Below are 12,488 nucleotides of genomic sequence, written 5' to 3'. Positions count from 1 at the left end.
TGGCATTTTGCAATGTTTTGTCGCCCTCTGGTGGCCGGTGCGGGACTTACACACGGATCACGCAAAAGACCATCTCAATGCATCAATATTTTTATTTGGCGGACAAAAGTAGCACTGCGACGCTTGACGACCGGCACCAAGACGCCGCACGGCGCATAAATTAGCGGAAAGAGGAAAAGTCGGCTGTCGTCTAGTGGCGGGGGCTGGCAGGCCCCGCCTCCCGGTCATCCAGCGAGCGCTTGCGGGCGAAGAGGTGGGTGGGGTCGCGACCCCGGAAGCCCGGCTGGATGTTGAAGACGGGCACGTTCCTCCAGCCGGACGGGTCGTCGAAGTGGGCGGCGGAGGCCTGGTCCGCCTCGCACTCTTTGTTCTGGACCATCCGCAGGAAGGTCTCCAAGTCGGGACCCAAACGCCCCAGCAGGCCCGAACGCACCGCCGCCACCGTCTGCTGGTCGCACGCCTGCAGCGTCTGCAGGAGCGTGCTGTAGTACCTGCAGGCAAACACGGCGGGTGAGGAACACGCGGCGGCGGGTGCGTGGCGCGCGTTGGCCTGCTTGTCGTGGCAACCTGTTGGGGAAGTGCGCGGGCACTTGCACCACGTCGCCAAACGCTTGCGGGTTGGAGCGCGCCACGCCGCAGATGTCGTGCGCGACGAAGCACTCCTCCTGCACTTCGGCGATCATCCTCTGGAAAATGTTGCAGCGGCGGATGGTCTGGAAGACTTTCGTGCCGATGCCCTGCGCCACGCACTGCAGACTCTTCTTCACAAACGTTTTGCCCTGAAAGCACATGACGAGCACGCGCGGCCGCCTCAAATTCGGGCTCGGGTTTCACATGAAGGTCTCGACATGGGCTTCTTCAAAATAGGGCTTCAAATGTATGGATGGGCTTTAAAAGTGGTGTTTGTTTTTGAAGAGAAAGAATAATAAAAAATAAAAAAAATAAAAATAATAATAATAAAAAAAACATAATTTTTAAAAAAAAAACAAAAACAAATAACAAATAACAAATAACAAATAACAAATAACAAATAAAATAAAATAAAATCATAAATCATAAATAAAAAACAAAAAACAAACACAATTTCAAATTCAAACTAGCGGAAACATTTGAAATGAGTTTCAAATTCTTTCCTATTTGGGTTTCGTACTAGGATTAGGGTTCAAATGAGTTTTTTTTTAAATAGAGTTGAGGGTTCAAATGAGGGTTTTAAAATAGGGCTGGGGTTTCAAATGAGGGTTTCAAGGTAGGACTCAGGGTTTTAAATGAGGGTGAGTGTTTCAAATTGGGGTTTTAAACTAGCGGAAACATTTGAAATAAGTGTTTCAAACTCTTTTTTTTTAAGTAGACGTAGGTTTTAAAATAGGGTTAGAGTTTACACCTCGGTTGTGGGTTTCAAATTGGTTTCAAGGCAGGAGGGCGGGCGTTTTCAAACCATTGTTAAGGTTTCAACGTCGGCTTCCAAATAGGGTTAGCAATTTTCAACGCGCGTGCGTGCGACGGGCACCTCGGTGTTGAAGGTGGCGGCGGCGTGCAGGAAGAGCTCGCAGATCTCGTGCATCCCGTCCGTGTCGCAGGTGGAGTTCTCCAGGCACGAGAAGAAGCCGCAGCCCACCGCCACCGCGCCGTTCAAGCAGCGCGCCACGTCCGCTGGCCAACGACACGCGTCATCATCAGCACCACGCACGCGCAAACGTGCAAGCGCAAACGTGCAAGCGCGTCTTACCGGGGCTGTTGGAGGAGAAGCGAGCGCGGCGCGGGGCCGCCTCTTCGCCCAGCGGTTCGAAACTGCACCACGCCGAGGCCAGCAGCGCCGCGGCGGCGACCACAAGCCCGAAAGAGCGCGAGGAGCGACACATCTTGACCGGGCCGGAAATGGCGTCCGTAATAAAGCTCTGCCAGCCGCGCGAGCCCTTTATACGGGAGAATGTTCCGTCGGGGGGCCGTCACATCCTGGACATTTGCATTCTGCTCACGTCTTCTTGGGGGTGGAAGGGGGGCTTATTGGTCCGCTCAAGCACAACCGCGTCACACGCGCACACTCGACTGTCGCATCCTCACACAAACACACGTCAACAAATCACACTTGTCAGGTTCGGATTGTTGAAAGACCCAAATGCGGGAAACGGAGGCGAGAGAGACTTGCAGGAGGTTGGAACAAAAAAAGGGATTTGTATTTTGTATTTGTATTTCCCAAGGAACAACCAAAAGGAAAACAAGGGACGTCATATATAACATTTATAGTTAGTTGTTTTTATTTAATTATTTTTTTAAAAAGACCCAATGTTTTGTTCGTTAATGACCATATATAGTAAAAGAGTTTACAATGCCAAGTTAAAACATTTATTATTCTTATAATATATTGAAATAAAATCACAGCGGCTCCCTGGGAGGGAAAGTTGCAGGTGGGAGGTCATGTGACCGTGGAAAAAGTGTCGTGTCTTATCAGCCTTCGACAGGAAACTGTGACCTGTGTGGGTCAAGGGTCAGCGCACATCGCGCAGCACGATCGGCTTTGCTCCCAGCACACACACGCACACACAAGTTGCTTTTTTTCCACATTTTTTTTTCAAACAGCTGAGCTCCAATAAGTTTTTGGCTTGAACTTTGTGGTCCTTCTTCAAACGGCGCATACAATAAAAAGTTAGGAGTACTTAATTGAGAGTTATCCCTAAGTTTTCAAGTACTTGCATTCGAGCCATCATTTTTAAAAAGCTTGAATTTGCAAGAGCGGGATTTCAAATGAAAAGGTGCTGTGCTTGTTCATGACACCGAAAGATCTTCATTTATAAATAACAGGTGTTGTGAAGTGGAAGGAGCTTCCGGCAGAGTACAGAAGGACGTACAGAATACTTCTTCAGCAACCACCTCAACTGTCGAGGCCAGGAGGTTTGTTATTTAATATTTCCATTACAACATGAATCAGATTCCATCCACTTTATTTAATTGTTCAGACGAACCAACGTGAAGCGCATAACACACGATGTACTAAAATGACGTTACGTTGCACTGCGCTACAACTTTAGTGTTCAAATAGGGGTCACGTGTTTCCGGTAGTGACGAAAGCGCCAACAGTCGTCTTAGTTAAAACAGCGAAATATACTCAGAAATAAAAATAATACTACTTAATGTTAGTTTGAGTTAAGATTATGGTTATGTTTTAGTTATGGTTACGTTTAGGCTTAGTAAAAAAAGAAAGAAAGAAAGGAAGACGGAATTGGAGGTCACGTGTTTCTGGTCTGCAGCCAGACCCTTCTCAAACAAGGTGGTGAGGTGTTCCTGGTTGATTTTAGTCACGTGCCTTCTGCAGACAGACAGGACAAAACAAAACATGGGGGGCACAAAATGTGCGACAGGATTACAACGCAGTTGTTTACTTTTACCCGGCCAATATTCTCTTAAACAGGATACAAACTCGTATCTCAAGGCACCACTGTACAATGATTTTTTTCCTATATTAGGCCTTGTATAAAAGTAAATATATACTCAAAGAACTGACATCTGAAAAATCTTTACAGTAGTAATTGGCATGCCAGGCTACTGGGCGGAATCGAAAGGCGGGCCACAAACTGGTCCTAATTGCAATTGGTTCAGACACCCGTCTGTCATCGAATGGCTTGATGTGATTGGCCCGAGCGGCCGCCAACCACCGCGCCGACGTATGGCGTCGTTGGAGGGCGGAACGTTGCAGGAGAGGAGAGACGGAGTGGACTGGAGCGGCGGTCGCGGTCGTCCTGCTCATCAGCGCAGTGAACGAACGAAGCGGCGGGCGGGCGTCACTTTTTTCTCCCCTTTCACACTTTGGACGTCATTCAGCACCGAAAGTGGATCCGGACAGACGCGCGCCTCAACATTCTTGTCCGTCATGGAGTCCTATGACATTTTAGCTAATCAGCCCGTGGTGATCGATAACGTGAGTATGATGACGTCATTCACCCACACCCAAACCGAGGCCGTCGCGGGCTAGCTGTTAGCTTAGCCACGCTATTGTCTTGGAGCTAGCTGCAGCCTTTTGCTTCCCCGCACCGCCGCCTTATAATCATTATTGTTATTATTATACGTACGAATAAGCGACTGTAACACCGAGCGCGACATAGTTTGGATTGGCCGGTTAGCATTAGCGAAAGCTAGTGCCTAAATGCTCGCCGACCGGCTGCTAGCTAACCAGACAAGTGACAGATGACAAATGCTAGCTTAACTTAGCTACAGCATCACAACACTTGATATTTGATTTTGAACTGTTTTTTCCCTCTTTTTTCCCCGTCACTACACGTTATGCAGATGCAGACTGATTAGCAACACTTTTGCCGGTTTTCTGACATGTTGTGGACCAAAACCATGAACTGAATCCTTCTCAGTTTATGTTGATTTTGTACACTATCAATTGGAATAATGTCATGTTTCGGAATAAAGGGATGGAAATGAAATGTTTTAGTTTTTAAATCTGATCCATTGATTAATCAACACAATTGACAGATGAATTCTTCAAATAATTGTTACTTGCCCAGTTTCTTACAAATCAAACCCAAAGTGCAAACTTCCCACCCACCGTTTCTCAATTCTGGGGATTGTAACGTATCGATTAATCGGTATTTTTACAGACCCTTAAATACGACTCGTGTCGCAGAAACAAATCGTATGTGTGTGTTTGAGAGAGCGCTTGATTTGCACAGCTCGTGTTGTGTTTCTTCGTCGTTGGACAAAGTCGCCGTCTGTTGCTGTGTGGCCTGCAGACGTGTCTCATGACCCTCGTCTTCCTCACACGCTTCACATTTCATCATGCTTCTTTTTATAATTGTGTGTGTGTGCGCGCGCAGGGTTCAGGGGTCATCAAGGCTGGTTTCGCTGGAGACCAGATCCCCAAATATTGTTTTCCCAACTAGTAAGTCCTACCGGTCGTTGTTCTTCAGCTTCGATAACCCGCATGTGCGGATTGGGGTGCAAATATCGCTACTTTGTGTGCGTTGCAGTGTTGGTCGTCCCAAACACGTGCGCGTCATGGCGGGCGCCTTGGAGGGAGACCTTTTTATCGGACCCAAAGCAGAGGTAATTCCGATACGACGAGCAAAGAAGTTGATGCACTTGTACGTCGACTTGCAAGTGCTCCTGCGAAGGAGTTTTGTTTTGTTTTGTTATGAGCATCGTCCGGTCAGACCCGGCAAATTCTAATCGTGGGATCAATGACTGATCTGTTACTTGTCAGGAGCACCGCGGGCTGCTGTCGGTGCGCTACCCGATGGAGCACGGCATCGTGAAGGACTGGAACGACATGGAGAGGATCTGGCAATACGTTTACTCCAAGGAGCAGCTGCAGACCTTCTCCGAGGAGGTGGGCTCTTCGTCGTCGTCATCTTCGTCTTCGTCGTCTTCGTCGTCGTCGTCGTCTTCCTGACCAAACGCCGGAGGAAATTGTCGCTCTTAAAGCTGCGTGTGTTTCTCAGCATCCTGTTCTTCTGACCGAAGCTCCTCTCAACCCCAGCAAGAACCGCGAGAAGGCCGCCGAGGTCTTCTTTGAGACGTTCAACGTTCCCGCGCTCTTCATCTCCATGCAGGCCGTGCTCAGCTTGTAAGCGCACCGGCTAACGAACGTGCTAACGTGCTAACCAGCTTTAGCCAACGCAGTCTCGTGCGTCCCAAAAAGCCGTTTGTCATATAACAGCCAAACGCTGCCCAAAAATCAACATACCTTTTCATAAGGCCTGCAAGTAACCTTCAATTATTATTTGATGAATCGGGTTTAAAAAAAAAAAGTGACTAAATCAGTATAATTCAATGTGTTATGAATCACTGACTCAATAATTTTCTAAATTTGGCATTTTCATAAAGTTGAGCATGCCACCGAGACGATTGATCAAATAGCAGTTGTGGAGAATGACGGGGTCGTCGTCGTCCTCAGGTACGCCACGGGACGCACCACGGGCGTGGTGCTGGACTCGGGCGACGGCGTGACGCACGTGGTGCCCATCTACGAGGGCTTCGCCATCCCGCACTCCATCATGCGCGTGGACATCGCCGGCAGGGACGTGTCGCGCTACCTGCGCCTGCTCCTGCGCAAGGAAGGCTACAACTTCAACACCTCGGCCGAGTTCGAGGTGGTGCGCACCATCAAGGAGGTGAGGCGTCCGCGTCGCCGCCGTGTTGGCCGCGTGCCAACGTTAAGATCATCTGCACGCAGACAGTTAAATAGTTGAACACTTCCAACCCGCTCCACGCACTTTGACCATCAGGGGGCAGCATAATAGAAACGAGAGCTGTCCCATTTGTGTCAGAAGGTCACATGACGCTGATGCTCGTCTCCAGCATTGTTGGTTAACGTTAAGCTAAATGAACTCGTTAGCTGAAGCTGTGTGTGTCATTTTCTTATTAGTTGTATCTCAGATGTTTGCTCATAAGTCAAAGCAAAAAGTCAGCTCGTGTAAAGTGGCGCCACTCGTATGTCAAGGCACCACTGCGGGCATACACGCGGAGGCCGATTAGCTTAATGCTAAGGTATAAAGCGAAACCCCATTCAGTGGCTAATGGGAATTAGCGCAGATGGCAACATAACGCGAAACCTTCTGTCAACTGCCCTTGTCGCTTCTCGGAACCCGGAGTTTGACACAAACGATTCCATTGGACAAAATGTGATCCGATGACGTAGCGCTCGCTTTCGCCACCAGAGGGCGTGCTACCTGTCGCTGAACCCCCAGAAGGACGAGACGCTGGAGACGGAGAAGGCTCAGTACGTCCTCCCCGACGGGAGCGCCTTAAACGTGAGTGGGCGCCTGCCTCCCGCCTGAGCCCCGCCCCCTTCCGCCCCACTGACCAATCCCGCCGCGGCGTTCAGATCGGCCCCGCCCGCTTCCGCGCCCCCGAGCTGCTGTTCCGGCCCGACCTGGTGGGCGACGAGAGCTCGGGCATCCACGAGGTGCTGGCCTACGCCATCCAGAAGTCCGACATGGACCTGAGGCGCACGCTCTTCTCCACCATCGTGCTGTGCGGGGGTTCCACGCTCATCAAAGGTGCGAGGCCGCCGGCAGCCCGTTCGGACTTTGCCAAATGCCGCGTGACTCACTGTCGCCCTCTTCAGGCTTTGGAGAGAGATTACTAACTGAAGTGAAGAAGCTTGCGCCCAAAGATGTCAAGATCAAGGTTCGACTTCTCGCTTCCGTTTTTCTCTAGAGATGCTTTACACCCCCCCCCCCCCCCCCCCGTTTGCTTCTTGTCTCATGCGCTCGTCTGTGCAGATCTCCGCCCCCCAGGAGAGACTGTACTCCACGTGGATCGGGTACGACACGACTTTGCCGTATTTGTTGTCCTCTTGAAGTGGCTGAAGCGCGTCACCTTTTTTCTCACCGTCACCCGCAGAGGCTCCATCTTGGCGTCGTTGGACACCTTCAAGAAGATGTGGGTGTCCAAGCGCGAGTACGAGGAAGACCGAGCGCGCGCCATCCACAGGAAGACCTTCTAGAACCGCGTCGGCCGGCCGGCCCCGCCCCTGGCCCCGCCCCCGTCGCATCAAGGCGTACGTGACGTCACGTGTCAATAAAAGTCCAGGTTTTCTTTTCTTTTCCGTTTTCTTGCTACGGTTCCATTCCAACGTTTTCTATGGTGTCCCAAAATGGCCGCCGCTACTAGTGCCACATTTGGCCTACTAGTTCCACCTTCTGCCTCCTCAAATGGCTTCCAAGCGGACGTCAGCTCAAGGTCCTTGGACTAGTAGCCTCTTTGTACTCACTAGTAAGACTCTTAAATTCTCCGCTTGTCAGAATTGAGCGCGCTCGTTGACCGACTGTCCTGCTACTAGTCGCGTCTTTTCCACTACTGCCTCATATTTGAGTGTTTATTTAACTAGTAATGAGTTTTATCCGCGGTAGTAGAAGAACTTATTGGTAAGATTTCTTCTGCTACTAGTGCCTGAGGAGCATGACCTTGATGTTGAATAAATGTTGGCAAACCGAGCATTTATTGCACATGATGATCACGTACGACGTTTGTCCTCTCCAGTTAGACAATCCAGCGCACTAGTAGATTGACGAGGATACAGTAAAAAAAAAGAAATCCCAAAAAAAATTCCACTACGACAGCCATGGTGTACGCGACAAAATGACGATGCTGCACTAGTAACGCCACTCGGCACAACTACTGGACATGTGTCACATTACTAGCGGCCAAATGTCTACTAGTAGTTTGACTTACTAGTAATATGTACATTTTGTCTTGCTAGTGAGGAAAAAGTGTACAATGTACAAATCTGCACTAGTTGACAACCATTTGCTCCTCGCACCGATAGTGACATTTCACTAGTAGTACGAAAAGTGCACAGATTCAACTAGTTTACAGTTTTGCCTTACTACTTACTATGTAATTATTTCTACTAGTACGACCATAGATCGTACTCGTACGCGGACATCAAGGATGGTCCATCTATTCCGTATCCTTCAAATCCATCTTGAGGACGTGCTAGTTGGCCAAAAGTGGTACTAGTAGGCGGAAAGCAGACTCGAGGAATAATCAGTTAATAAAAAATAAATAAAAAAAGACCGTTGCGAGATGATTGACAGCTCACCGGCCAATCAAAACAAAACAGTTGTCACTCGTTAGCGATTAGCGTTAGCCGCCAAGATGGTGGCCAGTGAGGATTCTGGAACTTTTTCAAGCGTCAACGATGACGGGAAAAACCTTCAATTTTGCTAACAATTTTTTGCTCTGGTCATTATCAGCATTATTATTATTATTATTATTATCATCATCATGATTATTATATGAAAAATAAATATGTCTGCTGCTTAAATGTTTGTCTGCGTCTGATGTATTAAAAAAAAGAAAAGAATCTGCCATATTTCACATTTGATTTCAATATTGAACCCTTCACCGATGATGCGTTTGTTCATTTAATGTTGGACCTCCAGAGGGACGAGATTTGCCAATTATGGAAATCATCACATTGTCAAATATTGAGATGAATACCAAAATAATTTAACACCGATAAATTGAGAAATTATTATTATTTTGAATAATAAGCATGAAAGCAATTATTTACGTAGTGAAAGTCTGTAATGTGACACGTTGAATTTTGAATTCTTTGCTTTCCGTACATGACAACTTGGCTATCGATTATGAATTGAAAAGCATTCAATAGTTTTGTTCCAGCTGTGACCAGCAGATGTCGCCAAAGATTCTTAGCTGCTATAACAGTAATTGTATAAAAAACAATTTGTAACAATTTGCCACCACAAACTAAATATTCAAAACAATGTAACACATTTAGAACATGTCGACAAAGTGCTTTAACACAAAATAGTTTGACATCAAACAATAATTGTCACGTTCATAGAACAAACATTTTTATACACCAAGCTTATTTCAATGTCAAACTTTTTACTTAAATAGGAAACGTTTGAATTAAACAAAACTATACATTATTTGTCCAATTGATATGCTGAAATTGTAACTTTTTTATGCTTTGTGAATACAAATGTGGACAGGTGAGTCAAGTCACGTGTCAGAGATGTGGTCACATGACATGACTCCATGTTGTGCATCCTTCACAAGAACGTAAACAATTGTGAGCGTCGGAAATGACGTCACAAGGTTTTGCCGTTTCTGACGCGACGACACCAATGAGGTCACAAGGTTCGTTCAGCAATGACGTCATTTGCGTCGTCTTGACGGATTCCGACTGAGAAGATTAGAATTTGGGCGACGCCGAAGGTATGTGACGGGTTTGTAGGTTTGCACTCAATTGTCTTTTTTTCTTCTTCGTCGCTTTATTTCACAAATGGACATCAAGAGGCAAAAGTGTGCTGATGCACGCCAGCAGCTTGTCAAGTCGTTCGTGTTCAGGTTGTGCTCGTGCCAAAATGTTGACTCGAGGCAACGGGAATGTTTTTTGTTCAAGACGTTTCATCGGCTTTAATGCAAAAGAAAAGACCCAAATGCGTCTTGCGGCAAAGCGGCTCGTGTTTTTTTGTTCCGGACGAGCTCGACATCGTTGGAGGCCAGCAAAGCCGAATTCAAACCTTCGAGTTTGGCGCCGATGACATTTTGAAAGCAGCCGATTTGGAGGATGTTGTTTTGCTCAAAGGAACGAACGTCGTCTTCCGATGAGGGTCGCCGTGATTCAGTTTCTGCGACGACGCTTGCTTTGCGGAGTCTCCAAATTTCAAAGTCTTCATTTCGTCGAAGAAAACGAAACCAAAATGATTTCGTCAACGCATTTTCCGGACTCAAGCGAGACGACAAGCCTCATTAATAAACAATAAGTGGGACTAAATCAATATGCATTTTCGTCAACGAATGTACTTTGCTTCATAACAACTGGACTAAAATCTGTGGACATTTTAGTTCATGGGAATTTTTTTTTGTTTCGATTTATTTTTGTACAATCGTGTGACGTACACTTTCAAATCTGCAGCTAGCAAGTGCAACATTCCCAAACACACCGGACAGATAGGAAGTGGATTCAAGGTCAAAGGTTAAAAAGAAGAAGAAGTCAATTATAGTTCTAACGCAATGGCTATAACATTCTAACAATAATGTTAATCCGAGCGCTAACTAATGCCGGCTAACGTATTAGCTCATTAGCATGGAGACACTTGAGTTGTTTTTCAGCCAAAAGTTGAGGACATTTGATGTGAAATAGTTTCAGATGTGAAATGTTCAACAAAATCTGCTGACCCCCAACAAAATCCAGGGTTAAAATGATTGTTCTGACTAAAACTAGACGAATAAAAGTGTTTACTGGGACTAAAATGCTAAATTTATAGTCGCCAAAAAAAATGGACTTAGTAAAAACAGGATGAAGTTGACTGCTTAAAAATGGCGGACAAAACGTTGACGACATGAAAGGAATAACGTGCGATTCAAGAAGAACGACACATAAATAAGGAAAGGTCACGCCTTGAGATTTCGGACTGAACAAGCGGAAACGTCTTCAACAAACAAACAGTCCCCAATTCTTCTTCTTTTGGTGCTCATTTCACTTTTGTCTTTGTTTCGAGGTGACCAACTCAAAGTCTGCTCGCTGACGAAGAAGAAGTTCAAACCTGAAAACAAACGCAGCGCAATCGAGCACGCGTCGTCCACGAGCGTCTCGGCGAGCTCAAGTCGGAAGCGCGGCCCATCGAGAAGTCCCGCCGATGGGATGATCCGATAAGCGGCGCGTGCGCTCGGCGCCATGGCTTCCGTGTCTCACGGCCAACGAGACAAAAACGCGGCGTACGTGTTCGCCAGTCGGCCCCGGCCGGTGGAGAGCCGCTCCAGGTTCAACGCGTCCCCCACGGACACGGCCCAGTACGGCAACATCATGTACGACCGGCGGGTGATCCGGGGCAACGCGCAGCAGCAGCCGCCGCTGCCCAACAAGACCGCCATGCACATGGCCGACATCCAGCAGCAGCAGGGATTCCGCGGGCGCTCGGTGGACTTCCTGCGGTCCCGGGACCACGTGTGGTTCAAGAATCCCGACAACCTGCCCGGCAGGAAGCACGTGGACGTGCAGACCGAGTCGTACCTGGAGGAGCTCAGTCTCATCCTGGCGACCAAAGACATGGACTCGCAGACGGACGGCTTCCTGGACCGGCCGGCCACGCCCCTCTTCATCCCGGCCAAATCCGGCGAGGACGTGGCCACGCAGATCGAGGAGGGCGAGCTCTTCGACTTTGACCGCGAGGTGCAGCCGGTGCTGGAGGTTCTGGTGGGCAAGACCATCGAGCAGTCTCTGCTGGAGGTGATGGAGGAGGAGGAGCTGGCGTGCCTGCGGGCGCAGCAGCGAGCCTTCGAGCAGCTGCGCAACGCCGAGCTGGCCGAGGTCCAGCGGCTGCAGGAGCAGGAGCGCCGGCGCAACGAGGAGAAGGAGTGCCGGATGGCGCAGCAGAAGGAGGCGGTGCGCAAGGAGAAGGAGACGGCCGAGATGATCGCCGCGCAGGCCTGCGCGCAGCAGTTCCTGTCCAAGCTCTTCCCGGCCGTCTTCGCCTCGCTGCGCAGGCACGGCTACTTCTACGACCCGGTGGAGCGGGACATCGAGGTCAACTTCTTCCAGTGGCTGATGGCGGAGGTCAACAACACGCTGGAGAAGAGAAACTCGGCCAGGCTGCTGCTGGACGCCATCATCCACGACATCGCCCTGCGCAGGCGCGACTTCTACGGCGATCTCGAGTGGGAGCTGCTCTGACCCGGCGGGCGCTCACAAAATGGCTTCTCTGCCGGCGAACATTTCCGGACCATCCCAGTCCACGCGACCTTGGGACGATTTGGGATTTCCTGTGTCCATTGGCAAGTTCCCGCCTGCCCGTCAAGTTTGCTTTGTTGCTTTTTGGAACCATTTTCGCCCAAATGTGTGAAAAATGAATTGTTAATAAAGTTCGTTCTGACTTTATTGATCAAAAAATCTGTATACATTTGCACCATTTTTTAATTCGAAAAATAACTAAGAAATTGCCTTTCATCCAAAAGGAACTTGCATAATTATCGTGTTTTAAATCGTGCTTTTTTTACCCCAAAAATAA

General features: G+C 48.4%; 2 protein-coding genes and 1 pseudogene across 3 annotated transcripts; 2 read left to right on the top strand and 1 right to left on the bottom strand.

Annotated features, from left to right (window-relative positions):
• Positions 1 to 78: 78 nt before the first annotated feature.
• On the bottom strand, positions 79 to 1,973 carry LOC147161377 (stanniocalcin-like). The gene is made up of 4 exons (XM_086097500.1): positions 1,727 to 1,973; positions 1,508 to 1,650; positions 568 to 779; positions 79 to 491 (listed from the first exon to the last, which is right to left on the bottom strand). The coding sequence occupies exons 1-4, from the start codon at positions 1,857 to 1,859 to the stop codon at positions 191 to 193; spliced, it is 789 nt and encodes a 262-aa protein (XP_085953626.1). The 5' UTR covers positions 1,860 to 1,973; the 3' UTR covers positions 79 to 190.
• Positions 1,974 to 3,687: 1,714 nt separating this feature from the next.
• Positions 3,688 to 8,773, top strand: actr1b (actin related protein 1B). The gene is made up of 11 exons (XM_086097497.1): positions 3,688 to 3,913; positions 4,818 to 4,882; positions 4,971 to 5,046; positions 5,204 to 5,329; positions 5,442 to 5,566; positions 5,897 to 6,113; positions 6,660 to 6,752; positions 6,827 to 7,001; positions 7,070 to 7,131; positions 7,227 to 7,267; positions 7,348 to 8,773. The coding sequence occupies exons 1-11, from the start codon at positions 3,866 to 3,868 to the stop codon at positions 7,448 to 7,450; spliced, it is 1,131 nt and encodes a 376-aa protein (XP_085953623.1). The 5' UTR covers positions 3,688 to 3,865; the 3' UTR covers positions 7,451 to 8,773.
• A 563-nt stretch (positions 8,774 to 9,336) lies between these two features.
• LOC147161375 (radial spoke head protein 3 homolog pseudogene) lies at positions 9,337 to 12,414 on the top strand (annotated as a pseudogene). Its single transcript, XR_015097305.1, has 2 exons — positions 9,337 to 9,693; positions 10,983 to 12,414. The product of XR_015097305.1 is annotated as a radial spoke head protein 3 homolog pseudogene (transcript).
• Positions 12,415 to 12,488: the final 74 nt, after the last annotated feature.

Source organism: Leptonotus elevatus, chromosome 15 (genome assembly GCF_054856555.1).
Source record: "Leptonotus elevatus isolate MCC_2025b chromosome 15, RoL_Lele_1.0, whole genome shotgun sequence".
In the NCBI taxonomy this organism is placed as follows: Eukaryota; Metazoa; Chordata; class Actinopteri; order Syngnathiformes; family Syngnathidae; genus Leptonotus; species Leptonotus elevatus.
This window is presented reverse-complemented; position numbering and strand designations above follow the sequence as displayed.